Here is a 22318-nt window from a genome sequence, read left to right on the forward strand (position 1 = left end):
ATGATTAAAATAAAGTAAAATAATTATAAAAAATTCGTTTAATTTCTGAATGTCCTCCTTTTTTACAGAAAATCCTCCTTTTTAGACCCATCTGCCCTCCTTTATCAAACATCTTGTGGCAACCCTATTCAAGAGGCTATAATGGAATATGATGTTTGTGGCTAGTAATCTCCTTTCGAGGTCTGAAAGGTTAAGGTAGGTATGTTGGTACCACGAGTTTCCGCACACTGTGTACAGCGTAGTTTTACAATGTTCCACATGGCCCGAGAATAATTACATTAGCTTCTATTCTCGAGGAGTTTATCGCGCAAGACTTGCACCACATGGCCCTGTCTTTACCCGAATTCTTTACGCTATTATATACTTGACTAATAATTTACCGAAACGAAAATAAACAGAAACGAAATTAGATATTAAATGTTTCCGTTTTGTGAACAGGTGAAAACGGATGTATTATTTTTATACCGATTAGTAGCCGATGTAAAATTCACTGGTTTCCAGTTTCCACCTTAGGTAATACTAACTAACTAAACATGACGCACTTTCCCCGGGAGTAGGCAGAGAGGACGGAACGCCAAACAACTCGGTCTTGGCACACACTTCTTGCCTCATTCACATTTATACATCGTCTCATACATACTCTTCTATTATTCTGACTCTTGACATGGTCAGTATCGGATTCACTTAGATACGAATGTTAGAGGGAGCGCATTTATATTAAAAAACGAAAATTGTGAACATAATTAATAAAACACGACTTGTTTGAAATAGAGCAATAATCTCTCGTCAAATGCTTTAGTTGCATTTAAAGATACACTGTGAATTTTTTCATTCCTATAACATATTAAATAACAGGACAAAACGTTTTTGATAATTTTCGGAGCTTACTTTGCAATTTTTTTCTACCAATAGAATTTCATATAATTAACCTTTCGGCAAAACAAATGTATAGATATTATCTTCAAAATAACATTATTTTTTTAAACTTAAAAACTTAGAGTTAAAAAATCGGTGAATGTTCGTCACCGATTGCTTTGAAATTTTGACACAATGTTTCATTCGTATATGGGTGTGTTTTTATGTATTTATATTATATATATGACACCTGTGATAGATAATACATGCTTTTTTGAAAAATAGCGCCATCTATTGGAAAAACATGCTTTTTTTTAAATCACACGGCCATATGTTGGAAAAAAAAAACTAAACGCTCTATTGTTTTTCTATCTTAATCTGCACAGAGAGACTGACCACAGCAATGTGACTGAGTACAGTGCAGCTAGTAATCAAATAATTTTACTTTTCTTTGGCAATTCATTTTTAAGCACTCAGCTTTTCCTCGAAGCGAAGCTTAATGCTAAATCACTATTTTAATTAATCTTTATAACGAATTGGGGTACATTATGAATACCAAAAAATATGCTTTAGATAAATTGAATGTTTTAATATCGTTTCCCTTGAGTAGAATACAAATAAAATAATAAATTACTCAATAAAAAATATAAATGTAAACTACTAAAAAAAACATTTTTTCAATAGAAATGTATGAACGCGTAAATGAAACAACTTTTAAAAAATACAGTATTATAGTTAAGATTATCTGTGACAGTTTCACTTGATTAACTTTTTTGCTTTCTTATAAAATTATTTACAAAATAAATAAAAACCAGTTTTGTGCTTGAAATCGAACGTTTCTAGACTCCGTTTGTCAAGCGATTTTAATGCCTATTACCTGCAATATAAGGTATACCAAGAAAATACACATTTTTGGCTTGTAGCTTCCTCTTAATGAGTGACACATTCATTCTTTGGAACTCCAAAAAAACTTCTGCGTTTATTTCTTTAAATGTATTTATGAAATATTTTTCATTTTACTGTGTTAAGTCTGTCTTAAAATCTATGTACACTGTCCATTAAACTCCCTTTTAAATTCGCTTTCTTTTGAAAAAATAAGTTTCTTTTATTTTATGAATGTTGTCTTTTACGAAATTAGTTTTAATTTTAAACTCACTGGGAATAATGTATTATAAATAGTTATAATTGTTATTATTTTGTAATGCATTATAACGAAAAAAATAATAAAATTATCAAAATGCTGAACAGTAATAGAAAATATTAATAATTTATTAAAAATCTGGTGAAATTATTCGTTCTCCTGTTAAAAACGGGACTGCAGGCCTTTAACGTATGAATTGACAGATTTTCTAACAAATTATCAGTAAAACGCAAATGTGTTATGAGGATGGCTCAGCACATTTTACAAATGCACTCAGCAAATTACAAATCCGTTTCCTAAAATTGTATCAGGCAAAAAAAAAATACAATTATGTGAAGGCGATTATAAAATAAATGTTTTCTTTGTGTAATGTGCTCTCTATACTAGATGAATTCTGGAATACAGAATTCAAAAAACCTGTAAACCATAACTACCCTACTAGGCATAGAGAAGCACAAATGTTCATTATTAAAATATCGCAAAATGTATACGGAGATAGAACAAAAAGACATAAAATTCCGGAATTGTTTAACTCATTACCAGAAGACTTTAAAAATGAGACATGTCATTCAAAAATAAAAACGAAAATTAGATCGTTCTACCTCCGTCAAATATAAAAACAATTAATATTGTGGTACCAAGATATCAAGTTGAAATTAAATATATTGTTATAAGCTAATAAATAGAAAAATTGAGAGATTTCTTACAATCAAACTGATTGATCAGTTTTGTAAGATCTAAGTAAGAGAAAATAATGTACAAATAAAAAAAACTGAATAAATACATATACAAAAAAACGTGTTCATAAACATTCAAATATTAATACTATTCGTCATTAGGTACATCTATATGAAAAGTATACCTGCATGAACACGTGTTCCGATATATTTTTTTTGTTTTTATTTATTTTTTAATAAATGTTTACATGTTACATTTTTATAACTACCATACTAGGGTAATGCCCGTGTTGTGGTAGTTATTTCTGAATGAACTGATATTTTATCAGGAAATGTATTACAATCCACAGACATAGGAATTAATAGACGAGAAGATAATGGCGAGGGGTAAAATCAACTGTTGAAGAACGAAGGGAGTAAGGCTGACTGTGATTCGTCAATAAATCAATCTGACAGTAAATAGGCATCTCGCATTATAATATCACCATTTAGTCCTTAAAAGTAAAATCTGCTTTTGAATGAATAGACATTTCTACATGGGAGCGCAAATTACTCGCCACGTTATGAACTAATTTGCGTAGTTCAAATTCGGCAAAGTAAGGCAGCTTCTATTTTCAGAGTCGTAGTTAGTTTCAGAGTATTTAGTTAAGACACTTTTACAAATGTCTCATAATTTACTTACCCCAGTAAACAACGATGAGCACACTTGAGAATCGCTACATTGTGATGTGATAGTATATGTTTCTAAAACTGATCCATATAATACGGTGTGAATAAGCTTAAAATAAAGTAAAATAATGCTTACTTATGGAATGTAATACGACAATTGGGTTTATTCTCTTTTTCACATCTATTTTTACAAGTTTTCATATCACAAGTCAACATTTTGCCGTGTTATTTCGTAAAATGAACCGATGATGCCTCGACCATAGTTCGCACAAGAATGATGACGTCACGTTTTCAAATTTCACTTGAGGCCATATGCGAGCCCAGCCGGCTCAATGGAACCGGTATGGGGAGTGGGGATAATACGCTTTTAATCACTTAGGGCAGGTCTACTAATATTCATATGTCTATGATTACAATCGCATTTTTAATAGGAATGCAATCAATCAGCCGTACTAATTTTTCCGGTGTGGGTTTTGGCCATTTTTTGACGATTATTATAAAAACTAGTTTACATGTACCCGGCGTTACTAGGGATTATCCTTAGGAGATAGACATATACAGTCTTAGACTTTTCTGTAGGCCTTTTTAATATATACAATTCCGTAGTACATTATTTTGATGTATCTCATAAGGTTTAGCCAACGTTAGCAATATAGTGCCAAATTATTCATTCCTAATTGCCCTGCAATGTTTATTTTTCTGAAAAAGCAATTAATTCGTAGTTCTTCTATATCGAATAATAGTATATTTTGTTATTACGAATACCTACAATAACAACACGACAAAATACACTATTCCACTGCAACACACATAAGCGACATTACATTGCAAACTCCCCAATACAACGGTTTCACACTATGGGAAACCAATACTTTGGTGATGTCGATATATTTAATATTAACTTTGCGAATTTTGTGGATCACGTAAAAGACTTATTTCAACACTATTCCTAATAGAAGTTGTATTTGTGTAAACCAGTCAATGCGCTGTATTTTTTAATTTATGATCTTGTTCGTTTTTCTTGTTTTTTTTTAAAAAATTAGTTTCTTGCATGTATTTTTTAATGTTATTTAATTTCTATTATTTATTTTTTATGTTTAAAAATTGTCTGTCATCAAAATTGTACGACCTACATGTAAAAGCCCTCTGGGCTTTAGATAAATATCAGATGAGTCCATAATTGACCGCAAATAGAATAATAGATCACAGATTAGAATGTGGGCGAAATCTAATATTGGTTATCTAATTATTTAGGGGGCGTTATACCTCATTTCTAAATTATTATTATTGTCTGTTTGTTACACGGTGTTTGCAAATCCATGTGTAATATTGATTTATTCATTTATTAATTGATTAATTTCATTCATTCACTTCATTAATTTAAGATATTTATCCAGCTAACAATAAAAACACCCTAATATAGTAGAACTTCCTTCCTTTTCTGGCGCTAGTAAAATTAAATTGTTAAGGCGAAGTTTAATGCTAAATCAATATTTTGATTAATCTTTACAACGAATTGGTGTACATTATGAATACCAAAAAAATCCTTTAGATAAATTGAAGGTTTTTCTATCGTTTCGCTTGATTAGAATAGAAATAAAAAAATAAATTACTTAATAAAAAATATAAATGTAAACTACTAAAAATAATATTTTTTCAATAGAATTGTATGAACTCGTAAAGGAAACAACTTTAAAAAAATGTGTATATTCTTGGTATACCTAATATTGTAGGTAATAGGCATTAAAATCGCTTGAAAAACGGAGTCTAGAAACGTTCGATTTCAATCACAAAACTGTTTTTTATTTATTTTGTAAATAATTTTATAAGAAAGCAAAAAAGTTAATCAAATGAAAATGTCACAGATAATCTTAGCTATAAAACTGTATTTTTTAAAGTTGTTTCCTTTACGCGTTCATACATTTCTATTGAAAAAAAAAATTTAGTAGTTCACATTTATATTTTTTATTGAGTAATTTATTTTTTTATTTGTATTCTACTCGAGCGAAACGATATAAAAACCTTCAATTTATCTAAAGCATATTTTTTTGTATTCATAATGTACACCAGTTCGTTATAAAGATTAATCAAAATAGTGATTTGCTATTATGCTTCGCCTCCAACCTTGGATTCATTCCAGATTCACAAGATGCCAAACAAAACTTCTGTAACCAAGTGGGTCTTCCGACGACTCCATGCATTTTTCTGTCTTATGGGCTTTTAAACTATAGAAATCCCAATTATGCAGTCAATTATAAGTATTAATGGTAACTTATGTATTTTCGCAGAAATACTTAAAATACTAAAATTGTTTATTTATATTTTAAATGCATATTTACAGAATAAAAAAATTCCACTAACAAAGATACATTATACAAATACACAATCATAATTGCTTAATTAGCGATTTAAATTTATTAATGCTCAGGTAAAAAATGTCGATGTCAGAGGCTAGTGAGTTAAGAAGGCCTATCATTCTTCCGAGAGGCATTGCTGATGGTAAGTTAGTCCTACATCTCGGAAGAATGAATGGTTTGTGTCTACGCGCTCTTGCGAAGTTATCAGGACTTAAAATAAAAATTTATTCAAAATTTCTGGATTTTTGATGTGACCGTTCAACAAATTATAGGCCATCATCAGCAACGCAGCTTTCCGCCTGTTGAAAAGACTATCGATACCTAGCATTCCGGAAAGGAAGGCTGATGGGTATAAATAGGGATAGTACCCGAAGCCTCTAAGATAAAGATAACGTAGAAACTTCTTTTGTACTTTCTCTACCATAGAAGTGTACGTTGCATCCCCTGGTCCCCATATTATTGAGCCACTTTCCAAAATACTACGTACTAGGCTAAAATATAGCAAGCAAACCACGGCAGAGCTGCAGAAATGCCTGGAGTTACATAGCACAAATCCAAGCATTCTCAAAGCCCTGCTGCATATCGTTTCAATATGAACGTGAAATGTTAAGTGTGGGTCAAAGGTTATTCCCAGATCTTTCGGTTCAGAAATATGTTTAAGAGAACATTGCGACATCCTATAATATGTCAAGTATTTAAGCTAATTTAAGGGATAGTAATTTTACTACTCCCCCACTTGTCTGCGGGATAATTAACACGGTCAAACATAGTATTGACACACACACGCCTTAGAAATCGCATTTTTACAGCAATATTTGTAATATCTATACATAAAGTAGGTACTTACCCATTTTAATATATTTTTTTCTAATTTTGGCAATTCAAAATCGAATATTGAAATCTCAAATAAAACCACCCCTCATGACTTTTATCAAATTATAATCGCTTAGGGGATTGTTGTTATTGGAGATGGTAGAACCATGTTGTGCTAATGTCATTATTGCAACCCCAAATAAAATAACAATTAAATAGAGGCGTAAAAGCAGTTATTATCAGTAATAAATAATAAACAAATAGAGAAAAAATATTGCTAATTTATTTAAAATCTCTTCAAATTATTTTTAATACGGCTTAAAACGGGACTGCGGGCCTTTAACGAATGAATTAGTAGGGTTCCTAATAAACTTTCCGTAAAACACGAATATGTTTGAGCGATGTCGGAACACGTGTTCATAAAAATTCTAATATGTTTGCATTTCGTCATTAAATATTATCAGGACAAACGCAGGTGCATGAACACGTGTTTCAATATACTAGGAATGTACTAAAAGTTTAACTGGAAACGGCCTGCAATTCAGTTTTTAACCGATTTTAATAATTCAGCAGTAGCCATTATTCTCCGTGTAGTAATTGTCTGAATTATTGATATTATATCAGTTACAATTTTGAAAGTGACAGTTAAAATAATTTTCTGTTAAAAATTGATATTATAGGCAGTAGGTAAGTAGGTACTTTATTGCTTGTCTGAATTCTTCACACAATCAGTTCTAATTTTGAAAATGATACTTAAATTTAGAGCAAATCCGAGTTGCAGAGAAACACACACAGCCGAAAATAGTATTTTTCATGATGATGATGATGGTAGTGACTTAATAATCAAATTATTTGGCAATAAAAGGGGACACCCTAATGCAATTATGTCAATGCATGTTGTGACACTTCCACCCTAATGCATTCTCACACTTTATCTAATGATGTCCTTGTTATTGACTGGGCGGCTTAGTGGTTAGCTTCAATTATACGCCCCTTCTTATTGTAGTGATTACGACTCCGGATTTTCATAACTTTTTAAAATGTATTTTTTTCTTATTTAATCACACTGTAAAATATGCATCTAGTGTTATTTAAAAAAAAAATTAAATAAAATTCACTTTCGCACGCCTGGATTGAATTTGCGACCTCCGGATTCATTAGGAACGTAACAACTCAACCACGGATGGCCTCAAACCCGCAAATTCTTTGCACAGACATTTTGACTATAAAAATAAAAAGGGCCCATGATGGGACCCTTGTGGAATTCCAAATAAAACATTCTTATATTAGCCTACTTTGAAATAATTAAGATAATTTTATTCACTTGTCCAGCACAATTTTTAGGAATCAGAGCAATAAATTTCCAAAACTAATTCTGTGTGATGGATGGTATTAATGAAAAATATAAAGGGTCCCAGATGAGAACCTTGTGGAATTCCGGATACAAATTCTCTTAATCTATGTAGTTATAACTAGTCCTGCTATTTTTATTGATATGTCCAGCACAGTTTTCAATTCATTCTCAGGAATCAAAGTGAAAAAATTTCAAAAACCTAATTCTGTGTGATGTACGGTAGTAATGAAAAATATAAAGGGTCCAAGATGGGACCCTTGTGGAATTCCAAATACAAAGTCGTACATTAATCTAGTTCTGTTCACCCTCAGGAATAAAACTAAAAACTAATGTCTGTGTCTCGTGAATATATTTTTGAACATAACACAAAATTTTAGAAATTCAAAACAACAAAAAAATGATGTACCTTTAAAGAAAAAAATGTTTTTTAAATCTCTCACCTGACAATTGATGGTCTCTCCGTTATTATTATTGTTCCCCTTCTTTCCCGCTCCCCCTTGTCCTCTGCTCGATCTTCTCCCCTGTCCCGCCAGCTCAGCTCTAAACCCTTCAGCTGGCTCCAACAAGTCTGACTCCAAGACGCCCATCAGGTAGGAGATGTAGGACGTGGCAAGCCTCAAGGTTTTGATCTGGTACCACATTAAAAAACACTTTTACTAATCAGGGAAGATTTTATATATTTTTGGTTCAATTACAAAACAGAACATTGACAAACTAGAACGTTTAAGAAAAGTTAGTAAAAAAACTAACGCTAACCTAACAAATTATTTTATTACGTTCTGTTTTGTAACTTTGCTCTCTTACGAGTATATCCGATAACCATTTTTAGATGTTACAACATTATACAATTATTAATGAAATTTTTGAATCGGAATAATGTCATGTGAAACAGAAAATGATTAGAAGAACAGAATATAAATGGTATATCAGCACGTACCAGAAGAAATGTAGATGTCATTTTTTTTCAATTTAAAACGAGGGGTAAATGTTAATTGTATATTATGTAATGTAGGTTAAATGTTCATTGTATATTATATTATGTCGGGTAAATGTTCATTATATATTATATTATGTTGGGTAAATGTTCATTCTATATTATATTATGTTAGGTAAATGTTCGTTTTATATTATATTATGTAGGGTAAATGTTCATTGTTTATTATATTATTATGTTGGGTAAATGTTCATTGCATATTATATTATGTTGGGTAAATTAAAAAAGAACAGAGAACATGTAAGTGAACTATGATATTGGTTCAATAAAAAATTAGTTGCTGAAAAATTCAATACAAAGAATTGCAAAAGACAAGAAAATGAATGTGGGGATCGGACCAAAATTTCAGAACACCAGCGCTTTCTAGAGTCTAGGTATAGTGTCTCGGGAGGGTGGGATGTCTACAATCTGCTGTGAAGGTCTGGAGTCTATATCTAACATCTACAATTATATTTTAAGACGATAACTTCCCACAAGAAGTAAATTTAAGAGAAACAAATATTGGCATTTTCAACTCAAAGTTCCACAAAGAATTTGCAAAACGCAAACCAAAGTTAGGTAACCTAAAAAAAACTATATCGACACGGGATTTAGTCTTAACCACTGGAGCCATATAATCAATTTCAGCTTTGAGCGCTAGGAAATTTATAAGCGTTTGGTTTGGCCACATTTTGCCCAGCGGATCCTCGTGGTGTTTACAAATTGGCCAAAATATGGCCAAAACAGCTCTAGTGGATAACTATTATTTCCACAATTGAGATAGTAGAAACTACAATATTTCTAATTGCTTACATACGGGAAGATTTAGACACCAGACCTAGACTCTATTGGCAGACTCAAAACCAAAAACCTAAACGGAAGCTACGTACTGACTGAGTCGCACAACGCACCGATCCGCTCCCAATTAGCAATTTGATGATTAAGCAGTCGAAATGGCAAAGTGAAATGCATGCAATCTATTTATTGTTGTGACTATAGTGATGCATTTGGCCCTTTTGACGGCATCATTCAGTTTCTTGCAATGATTTTTTTTATTATTATTTCCGTTTGAAATATCCCAGCTGCGTTGATGGTAGAGATTATTCCGTGCAACAAGCAACCGCTTGTGCATTTACAAAAAAGTCATTGGCTACAAACGTTTGTGGCTACTAAGAAACAAATATACTTTGTTCCTTTCCGATACTGTAATGACAACTGAATACGTTTGCGGCAAAGGGTCAATGGAATGTGTGAGTTAATTTTTGACTGAGAGTATATTCATTTTTCCTTTTTACAAATTCGCACGCAATTTGCTTTGGGTGAGGCTTTTTTTATTAGTAACGCAGCTCGAGTTTTCAAATGCAAATAATACTAATTATATCATTATTGGAATATTGTCATTTTCTTACTACTTAATCATTAATTTATTTGCCAGTTAGGAGCAGCTTTCGTCAAGTGCGTTATGCGGCCCATCAGTACGTTGCTAATGGAATTGATTCCAAACTGTAAGTTTTGATCGAAATTTGATATAACATCAATTTTAAGAGATGTTAGACTCCATCAAAGAAGAAATATAAGAGAATCCGTTCCCAAAATCACTATTCCTAGTACCTTAGAGAGCTTGGTGTCCGTTGGCACGTTTGGGATCCTATTTCTTAGCAGGGAGAACGCGCAGTTTATGGTGTCAGTCCTTCTTGTATCTCTTTTCCCAGCACTAACCTTGCTTAGTTTAGTATCGCACGGGACATTAGGAATACAATCTCTCAAGTCAGCAAAAGCCGTGTTTATGGACTGAGTTCTTCTCCGTTCCTTTTTATTGGCGGTGTTTCGTCGTTTGACTACGCGGACTATTGGTGCACAGACTGAGGACATCTTGCCGCTGCCGTTTTGGTGAAGGGTTGTGTGTTGTTGCGTCTCGCAGTCCATGGATAAGGCCGGGGCAGAGTGGGAGAGAGAAGCGTTGGTGTATTGGAAGTATTGTCCATCGGACATGTGATGACTTTCTTCATAGCCTGAGAAATATAAGAATAAACAAGGTAAGAACCAAAACACTCACCTAGATTAAAGAAAATAGAAAAATGCTGTTTCTCGCCAGAATTATAATACTAATAATAATTTGAGATAAAAAGAATTTGGCATTCTCAAACTATAAAAATATATCCATTTGTTATTTCGGCTACTGGCATTATACCTAGCTCTCTCATTAAAAATTTAGGCGTATTAGATCTGTCAAGAATTTATGTATAAAATTGCAAAAACCAGTCATTTTAAATACATGTGGAATTACGAAAGATTTTTAAAATATTTATGTTGAGGGATCAGCAGGATTTATAGGCTCAGTTAGAAGTTCTACCGAGCCGAACCCTCTGATATGAAAATATCTGGAGTCGGTGAATTATTTTCCCATTTGATCTTTGGTGAGTTGACGTGTTGTTCTTGTATTGTTTTGTATTTATTATGCTTATATAATGCACTTGCATTATGTAGATTGACGAGATGATCATTTGTGGAAAAGTGTGTGGAATTTAAACATAAAGTCGGAAGATTATTTTTGGCTAATTTAAATAGCGCTGTGTTCGTGATAAATCACCTCAAGGGCGCTGGTACAAGATAAAAGATAAACGAGACAATATAGGAGTGGAGATAGGACATATGAGATAGAAGTTATAAGTTAGAAGATATAAGATGATGAAATATATAAGATATAAACTGTAAGATATGAAATAGACGATTCACCTATTACTATTTCCGGAAACGATATCATCACAAAAAAAACAGTCAAACTTCTTGGTGTCAATTACTTAGATTCAGACTTTTCGTTTAAATGTCAAATAAATAGGACTGTAAGCACCAGTTTTTTTCACATCTCAAGTCTGTCCGAAGAAAAAACTACTTATCAACTCTTACGTAGTCTCACGTCTCGATTACTGCAACGGCATTTATGCCAGTCTTCCAAAATATCAAATTGACAAACTTCAATCAGTGTTTAATGCAGCAGCACGGCTCATACCCGGGGTTTCTAAATATTCGCACATTTCAGAACACCTTCGTAACCTTCACTGACTCAAGTGCCCTGAAAGAATCCAGTACAAATTATGCTGGATGGTGTTTAAATCCATCAATGAAATGGCCCCACCCTACATCTCTGAACTATGCGTCCCGGAAAACACTGGTCTGAGGCAGTCAACTCTTAGATCAGCAACATCATCAGCTGTAGGCAGACTGATGGAACCTAAGCGCAAGCCAAATACTATGTTTGGTGATCGCGCTTTCGGAGTATCTGGGCCGAAGGCTTGGAATAAACTCCCTCCGGAACTAAGATCCATAACAAGTCCAACAGAATTCAGGTCTAAACTAAAAACTTGCCATTTTAAGCTGCCATTCCCTTAAATTAAATATACCATTCCTGACAGATAGTCCAGTTATACTCAATTCTCCAATTATGTCCTAAATCCTGTATCTACATTTATCTAATAAACAATTAGAAAATGTTAATTAAGTGTTAATCTCAAGTGACCTACAAGGTAAGTATTGTACTGTATCTTATCTCCATAAATAGTTAGTAATAACATAGATCACTGTAGAAATGTATTATAAATTTGTACAGCGCCCTTGAGGTGATTTTGCACAAAAATGATAGATGGATAGAAGAAGATAGATGATAGAAGATAGAAGACAGAAGATATAAGATAGAAGATAGACGAGTGAAAATATATACAAAAGATAGAAAACAGAAGATGCAACAGGTGAAACTGAAAGTGTTGAGCATGTCCCGAGAAAGACACTCACCATATCCATTATAGCCCCCGTGCTGGTGGTGCATGAAACCGTGATTTCCATAGGGCTGCGGGCTGCCCACGCGGCTGTGCGGCCAGTACTGATGCGGGGAAATATCCTCCTCAGAGAGCCCGAGGTGCTCCGCCGGACTGGCCAATCCATCTGCACAAAGGCAAGTAATGCATACATCTATCAGTCAAACCACCAATTTACATATAAACATCAAGGCATAACCAACATCTGCAATACTTAAATTTCCAAAGACTGCTGCTGTGAGCTGACATGAAACGAACAACCACACGAGGTTTCATGAAACCTCGTGTGGTTGTTCGTTATGAATAAATATAGGCTGTTGACAACATTTATGAAGATAACTGTGATATCCTAGATCAGTGGTTCTTAACCTTTTTGGCTGGCGACCCAAGGTACGAATATATTTGAAGTACGCGACCCTAATCTAATTTTTTATTTTTTTTCCATTGACAGGTTATGTAATTTTATACTATAAAATTTATACGATGTATTGGTAAAATTAGAAATAAACAAATTTATTTAAATGTTCTGTATTAAAATCAGACCAGCATTAAAACAGTTAAAAAATTTACAGCAAAATAATCAGTGACTACCCTGGTGTTGTATTTTTGAACAAAGATCATGTATACGTGGAGTTATGTTTATAGAAAGTGCACACCGCATGTCATGCTGAGGATCCAACCTATTCCTGTACTTATTCTTCATAACAGCAAGGCATGAAAATCCTGCTTCACATAAATAAGTAGTTGGGAAAGGTAGCAGGGCTTTTTCAGCTTCATTGCTCAGAACAGGCTTCCCAGATAATTGTGCCCAAAATTTTGTGAGACTCGTTCTGGCAAATATCTCTTTTAAAAGTGCATCACCTTGCATTTCGAGCAATTCTTCTTGTAATCCAGCTGAATCGTTTTCAACGCCCATTACATCTACTTCAAATGGATTTCTTACCCAACTGTATTTCACGATATGGACATTTTGTGGAATATATCTTTCCATTTCATTTTCAAGTCTTCTCAAATGTTCTAAAAAAATAGGCATGGTCTCCACGAAAATACGGTTGCCATTAAGATTAAGATCTTCCAAAAACAAGTTTAATGTTGGAAACGCTGCCAATTGACATTGAGCAATTTTATTTTGCCAAAGTTTTGTTTTGTTTTTAAAAACAGTAATTTTTTCATAAATGTCTACTACAGTGCGATTTTGACCTTGCATTTCTGTGTTCAACTGATTCAAGTGGTGGAAAATATCACCCAAATATGCCAATTTAGCCATCCATTTGTTGTCACTGAAGCGATCAGCACATTCGTGTCTTTTATCTGTCAAAAATATTTCTATTTCTGTTTTAAGAGAAAGAACTCTAGCTAGAATCTTTCCGCGGGATAGCCAGCGAATATCCGAATGGTATAATAAATTCTGGTGTTCTGAACCCATTTCTTCGCACATCAGTCGAAATATCCGAGAGTTCATAGCGCGTGCCTTTATGAAATTTATAATTTGTATTACGTCCTGTAACACCTGATGTAGATCTGGCTGCATATCACGTGTAGCCAAGTTTTCTCGATGTAAAAAGCAGTGTATTAAAACAACCTCTGGATTTCGTTCCTTGACTTTGGCACTGTCCACAATTCGAAAGACTTACTGAAACAAAACGACAAATTATAGAAATATACTATTCTATTCGTTCATCGGCGAATTGTAGGCTAACAATGTCATTTATTGGAAAAAAATATTTTACTTTCTTTCGATAACAGCAATCGCGAGTTGCACTTTTAATCTTCCACAATTGATTATCACAATTTTGTAGCACTTTGTAGTTGTCAACAAAGAGTGTATTGTAGTCAAGTATAAACGTTATTCACGTAAAACAGTATGAGAACGAGCGTGCAATCGTAAACAAACTCGCTAGCAAACTGACCGAGATGAGACGAGACCGACCGACCAGCGCGGTGCGGCGGGCGGCGCGGGTGGTGACCGAGCCGAACCGAGCGATGCCGACTGCGTGAGCCAAGCGGTGGCGATGGCGAGCACTCCTCGCTTTGCGCCCCGCGCCCTTCCGCCCATTAAAACAGAACTAACATGTCGCGATTGTGAACAATAGATGTCCTTGTTCTGAGAGTAGTAATAATTGTGACTATACTAGTTTAGTGACATCGATCGGGATATCAATACGCGATTTCCGCGACCCAACCCAAAACCTCTCGCGACCCAAATTTGGGTCGCGACCCGAGGTTAAGAATCGCTGTCCTAGATAATAGTTCAAGAGGTTACTCACAGATGGCACTGGTAACAAATAAAGCTGTCAATAATGCAGGGATAAATACGATTGCGAACCGATGATTAGGAAAAACCTCATTGGGCCTAAGTGCAGTGTTTTCCAATAAGAGGTGTTATTTTGATATTCAATCGTAAAACATCAATGGTTTCGTTGCTTGTGTGGCACGTAGCGCCGTCTTGTTGAAAGTAAACGTTGTCCAGATCAATATCATCCAATTCCAGCCATAAAAAATTATTAATCATCTCTCGATAGCGCAATCCATTCACCGTAACTGTTGCTCCAGCCTCATTTTCGAAAAAGTAAGATACAATTACTCCGCCGGACCATAAATCGCACCAAACAATCACACGTTGAGGATATAGAGGCTTTTCAACAATAATTCTTGGGTTTTCCGAGACCCAGATGCGACAATTTTGAATTTTGAGGTGGAAATTGGCCTAATCACTCAAGATGATTTGCATTTGATTCACTCAAGTGAATTTTAATAATTTCAATGCTTTGTTAAAGCGTGTATTGTTCCATTTTTATTAATGGCGTAGTTTCTACTTGTCAAATTTAAAAAAATAACAGCTTCAAAAGTAACATCTACCGAAATAGCGGGCTATTCAAAATAACACCTCTTATTTTAAAACCCATTATTATGGCTTCGACTCCTTTGCTCTTGGCAAGTCGGCGCCGAAGCGGACTGCTCCAATCGCGCCTGCGTGGGGCCAGCCCTGGATCAAATGAGGTGTACGATAGTGGTAAAAGAAGTCAGTGACGCCTGAGGAAGACTTCAAACTTTTCATAACCTCAAGCAACTCCGTGTACATCACATAGAACATAAAACAACAACTTACTTTGACAGTGTATCTCTCGGAAATGTGGCCGGGTATTGCAGAAGTACTGTTGTCCATAGCAATCCATATCAGCTGCACCTTCTTCTGGTGAACACGACTCGTAACCGGACATATTTATGTCACTTTAACTGTCAGTTTAACAACCACAAAAACTAAGCGAACTGTTACATATTATGCAGTGATTTTGACACTGATTTACACTGTGATTTATCACGTCGAATCTTACACTAAATTGTTCCGTATTGTGTCAATTTTGCAAATCGATAACTTTCTTTTATCAAACTACGTAATTTTCGATTGTTTTGACACTTGATTACAGCGTATGAATTGAACTGTTGAATTTTAGATCCTGAATTGAATTTTAAACAATATTACATTGTGTTAAATATGTTTTTCACTGCATTCGTTGACTTATATCATTTTGCTCCAGATTCAAATACAGGCTTTAGAAGCAAAAACAGACCTAACTGTATCAATTAATGCAACAAAACTAAAATTACTAAGAAATCACTGCACAGAATTATTGGGATTCTTCGATATTTTCGGCTTCGTTCCTTTCATGTTGTCGAATATGATAAAAAAAACTGAAAAAATAAAGCATAGGTTATTTTCTAAAACTAATTAAAAATAATAAAAACAATTTTAAACTTATTAATAACATTTTTTTGTGTGATATCGTATAGAAGTCCCAACGACAATAGGAGACAGTAAGACTAATGGCATCTCAATTATTGGGGTATGTTGTCAGGCTGAAGGTTGTGGAGAGAGAAAGGAGATGGAAAGAGGAAGGTGATGATTTCTTTCAGTTCTAATAGCTTACTTAGTTCACTCAAATTCATTAATAAGCCAGTTATTTTGAATAACGAACGAAATTAGCCATAAAGTCGTGACAATCCGACAGCTTGCAGGCCGCGCTAAAAGTAGCTGATTTTGTCAACTGACATATTCTGACCGTTCTCGCAAATATCGCTAACTGACCATAGATGAGGGATTTCGTCAATATCGTATTGACATAGGGCTTTATCGATAATGTCGATAACTTGTCATCGTTCCCGATCACGGCTGCAGATCGCTAACGTAAAATTTTTTGCATGTTCCCATCAATTTTTTTTTTTTTTTACATTAACTCCACACAGGAGGCCCTGAAGAAAATAATTTCCCTCAGGGCCTATGTCATCTTTGGGGATGCTGTGTGGAGGGTCTTTTTGTGGAGAGGAAGGAGTGAACATGGGTCTTGAAGAGTCCCATGTTGTAGGAGGGAGGAAACACAGAGGCCGGCAGTTCGTTCCACAGCCGAGCTGTAGAACTTAAGAACGAATCGTAGAAGCGACCCGTTCTCATGTGACAAATGTCAACCGTGTACAAATGTTGGGCGCGCGTTTGGCGTGTATCCCGACTACGCACCGGTGCCGAAGGGATCAATGACGCTAGTGTAATAGGTACATCATAGAAAAAGAAAAGGTATCCCATATATCAATAAAAATCTTATATCTTTTTCCGTATCATTCAAAAATATGGGAAAAATTAGTAAAATTAGCAATTAAATCTGTTTTTAATTCTGAATTTGAAATATGAGATCGACAAATATGACGTTTAATATTTAGTTCCCATAGGTTGTGTTGGGTTAAGACGCTGTTCCGGTAAGACAAAGATCCTGGATTCGATTCCTAGTTGAGTTAGGTATAATTTAATTTTAGTTATAATCGTTTTCTATTTATTTTCTGTGTCTTGTTCTATTTGGCGTTTGATTTAGTTTTATTAGTCTTAAATCAAATAAAGATTTTCACAATTATTTTACGAACTGCTGTGTACCCAGCGTTTCTGGGGGTGATCCTTAAGATATAGACATATACCGTCTAAGACTTTTCTATAGACCTTTTTAAGATATACAATTCCGTAGTACATTATTTTGATGTATCTCATAAGGTTTAGCCAGCGTTAACAATGTAGTGCAAGAAAATAAATTTTTACGACTTGAATATAAAACATCGATTTTTCTCTACTTTCTATAAATAAAATATGCATGTATTATATATGTAAGCCTTCCTGAATAAATTTTCTAAATGTTAGTGAAAATCCTATCAAAATCTGTTGCGTAGTTTAGAAGAACTAAGCGCACAAACAGACATAAGCGGAGAGCGATTTTATTTAAATTATTGCAAGAATCGTCGCACCACTAAAATTTAAAATTACAGCTATGAAGTAATGTTAACAAAGTTGGTCGTAAAAAATGACTTGACATAAACAGTGCATCACGTGTTTGACATATTTTAGGTAAATTCTTACAAATAAGCTATTAATTCTGTGACAGGATGTACAAACTACATTTACAAAGGATTTATTCAGAAAACCAAAACAGATTAAAGTTACTTTTTTTAACTATCACGCTGTTTCTCCGCATAGGTAGGCAGAGAAGCAATAATCCCAACTCCTCTCAACCGTCTATATTGAGACAATGGCATACTCAATCTGGGTTTGTTGTGATTCTGAACGTAGTGAAGAGGGAAAGAGGAAGGTGGGAGAGTACCTGACTACTCAGAACTTATCACCACATGCAGCTAAAGCCATTTCAAGCAATGTTTAAATTCTGAATTGGTTGTCTTGCACCAGGGCGATACTGAGAATATTTTCCACTCTGAAACGACACAGTTTAAACCTGCGACCTTCGGATTGCTAGTCGAGAGTTATATTCGTCAAAAAATTTTAACATAACCTAACTTTAAATTATTTTTCAATATTATTTTGCTAATTTATATAGCGCCGCTTTCGTGGAAAATCACCTCAAGGGCGCTAGTATGAAATTTATTTAATAACAGATTTGATATATTTTCGGGGTATTATGCCGTGTTGCTCTACTTTTGTCCATCATTGGCCATGATGATGAACACTACAATGCTGTCCGAAACGTTGGATAAAGAAGGAGGAAGTGCAACACGGCATAATACCTCAAAAATAAAACACAAAATCCAATAAATATATCTAGTAAAAAAAAAACACCGTATATTTGTACCTCTTAGTTGATAGTTAACTACTCTCAGTATCGCAATGATGAAATATTACAATTTAGAGTCGAAACGCTGCATGAAATGGATTTAGCTATGTTGGGTGACTGAACATTTTTTTAATGTACTGTCCCAACTGCTTCTAACCATCTGTGGCAGCCCCAATTGAGGCATGCTATGAGGCTATCAGGTATAGGGGAAGGGAAGAAGATGGAAAAGAGGAAGCTGAGGTACCTGGCTATTCCGATCTGGTCACTAAACACGCCCAAAGCCATATCAAGAGTATATTTCACTCTGGAACTTATTGCGTAAATTAAGAAAAATCACATATTAAATTTAATGCGATTTTAAACCGCGACATCCGGCTTGCTAGTCGAGAGCCTTAACCCTCGACCACCAAGGCCGTCAGAATATCAGAATAATTTCCCAACCTTCATATTTCCCGTCTCCTTCAAAAAACTACAAATTTTATGCAACTTACATTAAAACTCACAAAAACATTTTTTTATCACAATTTATTTTTGATTATTTTAATTCAGATCTGTTTTAAAAATGTAATTTGAATTTAAATAAAACAAACTTTTTTTCAACTCGTAATAAGCTAAATTGATATCGAATGAGAGTAAGAAAGGAGCACTTGATCCTAGCGTCTCCAAAAACCCCGATACACTGAATATAACCACATCTTTTGACAAGTCCAATTGAATCCAGCCCACAAAATGTCAGAAGTCAATAAATTATTTTGACAGCACCAAAACATTAAAGGTTTACGCCCATTTTTGATATCTTTCTCCCTCTCTTACGTTGATTTTTATAAAATTGAAAAGAGACAGCAATTTTTGGTTGTTTCGTAGAAAAATATTGTGGTTTAATTTTTGTTTGGAGAGGAAAATAAATGGAATTTGTAAAAATGTTGTAACATTTTAATATAAAATAGTTGATTAACATTTAATTTTTCGTGGTTTTTTTGTAAAGTTTCGTGATAATTCGGTCAGTAATTTGTTTGTAGATTATGGAACAGTTAAGGATGAAGAAATGGTATCATTTAACGTTCTGTAGTTGACTAACTAACTAACCATCACGCCGTTTCCCCGCAGGGGTAGGCAGAGAGGACGGACCGCCAAACAACTTGGACTTGGCACACACTTCTTGCCTCACTCACATTCATACATACTCTTCTATTATTCTGACTCTTGACATGGCCCGACTTAAGTATCTGATCACTTGATCTTGCCATGTCTTCCTCACATTTGCATCATATATTCTCCTTATGCCCAAACCATCTAAGAGTCCATTTCTTAATCTATCTCATTACGCTTACATCAGCCTTGCACTCTTCTCTCCACATTTCTCACACGATCATTCATGGTTTTACCACACATACGCCTCAGAGATCTCATTTCATAACACGATTCTAAAAACGAGAAAACCGATTTCTTTAATGGTACATATTTTATAATTTAAAAGACAAATAAATAAAGTAAAACAAAAAAATAATTTCTCAGTTTGGTTAAGTATTTTGGCCTCAAATCAAATTTAAGTTTTGTATGAAAAAGGCCGCGCAAGCGTTATTTAGTATTTATAATACATTATTACTAATGAGTTTAATAAAACTAATTTGGGGAAAGAAAACATTTATTTATTGGACAATTTGTATAGCGCCGCTTTGTAAGATATCACCTCAGGGGCGCTTTACAATTGATGCAGGTATTACAAAAAATATAAATATTACAAAAATAAAGTGAAGTTAAGTTAAGTAAAATGAAATACAGGAACAGGTGACACGAAGATAGAAGATGGAGACTCTGCAGCAAGAATCCTAGGTGGTGAGGAAACTGGTCCAGCTGCTGCAGCGAATGAGTCCATCGAATCCACCAACAGTGCCAGCACGAGGTTCGTCATCCGTCCAGGTATGTGTCTGCTGCTAATAAAGCGCTGACACAATATCCTTTCACAGATACCAGACCTTGGCAGCACCTTTGTGACGTTCGACGAAGATAGAAAATGGAGAATCTGCAGCAAGAATCTTTGGTGGTGGAGAAACTGGACCAGCTAATGCAGCGAAAGAGTCCACCGCGTCCACCAATAGTGCCAGCACGAGGTTCATCATCCGTCCAGGTATGTGTCTGCTGCTAACAAAGAGCTGACACAATATTCTCTCATAGATACCAGACCTTGGCAGCACCGCTGTGACGTTCGACAAAAACACCTTTTCCAAGTTACGCTTTGTCCTCTTGTGTATTGTTTTCTACAAGTTTTCTCTATATTTCTGTAACGGACGTACTGCTCCAATATCAGCCGACGTCGCCCCATATTATTAATTTGCTATTTGCCCTGTTATTAAAGTAAAATATACTGCCAAAAAATGTAAAATGTAGAAATTTGTAAAATTGCTATGTAAAATTGTTATGTAAAATGTAAAATTGTTACAATAAATGAAACGTCGGAGCTTGGCTAGAGGTATACGGGCAGAGAAGTATTGTGAGAGCTGGTAAAATCATATTCATATTTTAATTCGGGCACGATTGTTAGAACCGTGCCAAAACGTAGTGGGAAGCCGTGCCGTGCGCCATGCGCCGTCATAGCGTCACAAATGACCGGTGGTACGCCGTCATTACGTCCCACGGGCACGGTTCTGAGGATCGTGCGAAACTACCGGCCGACGTCCCGGCGGGGCGCCGCGATAGCGTCGCAAATACGGCTCACGGATTCCAGGAATCAAAGAGAAAGTGGGCCCGTGTGCGCGTCGCGCGCCCGCTGGCGGCTATATAACGGGCAACAGGCCCTCAAAACGGCAGATAACCAGAAACCACCACCAGCTCAACACCTCTCTCTCTGCTCTGCCTTCTACCTCGCTCCGACTTCTGCTTCTACTCGCCTTCTTTCACTCTGACCCCCGCTTCACCCTGGACCACGGACTTGCCTACCCCTTCGGACCAGACCCGGAATCAGCATCAAGGACGCGAAAACAGCATTCGGACCAGCTACAACGGCATCAGAGACGGCCCCGTTCTACCCCTCCACGCCACTGAAGGAAGACATCTTACGCCTCCACAGATTGGGATCACCGGCCCTATCTACAGTCTTGTGTGTCACGATTACGTCTGATACAATTTCAAATGCACTATATCCATCCTTTTTTATCATTTTCCGTAAAAAAATACGGTTTTAGAAACAAGATAAATTTATCTTTCCGATGTATGCATTTAAAATAAACATTATTTTTTCTAAATAATAAAATTTTAATATCAAACATGAAAAATATTGTCAAAAACGCAAACCAAATTTTTACTTAATTTTTTACACCAATCATAGAAAAATTGAGAGAACTCGATATTTCGAAAACACGTTCGTTTAGTTTGGGGAATTTGAAAGAAAAATGTTACTGTAACTTTTATCTCGTTCATATAATAAAAAAAAATAATAATTATTGAAGTTAAGGCGATGCACTACGTAGTAATTTAAAATCATTCAATTCAATTCAATTTGTTTATTCATTTCAAAAACATTACAAAATTGTTAATTTCAATGCGTTTTTAAAATCTTTTTATAATAA

General features: G+C 34.9%; 1 protein-coding gene across 1 annotated transcript in view; it reads right to left on the reverse strand.

The window, feature by feature from the left end:
• LOC149416365 (uncharacterized) overlaps positions 1 to 15891 on the reverse strand; it is a 29151-nt gene extending 13260 nt beyond the window's left edge. The window contains exons 1-5 of the mRNA XM_089642136.1: positions 15761 to 15891; positions 12629 to 12778; positions 10559 to 10851; positions 8307 to 8495; positions 569 to 607 (exon numbers count right to left, since the gene is read on the reverse strand). Of these exons, the coding sequence (XP_089498262.1) occupies positions 569 to 607; positions 8307 to 8495; positions 10559 to 10851; positions 12629 to 12778; positions 15761 to 15872 (783 nt within the window). The 5' untranslated portion in view covers positions 15873 to 15891. The remainder of the gene's footprint in view (positions 1 to 568; positions 608 to 8306; positions 8496 to 10558; positions 10852 to 12628; positions 12779 to 15760) is intronic.
• Between the last annotated feature and the right edge of the window lie 6427 nt (positions 15892 to 22318).

Source organism: Hesperophylax consimilis, chromosome 17 (assembly GCF_061612785.1).
Source record: "Hesperophylax consimilis isolate HC1 chromosome 17, BYU_Hcon_1.0, whole genome shotgun sequence".
NCBI lineage: Eukaryota > Metazoa > Arthropoda > Insecta > Trichoptera > Limnephilidae > Hesperophylax > Hesperophylax consimilis.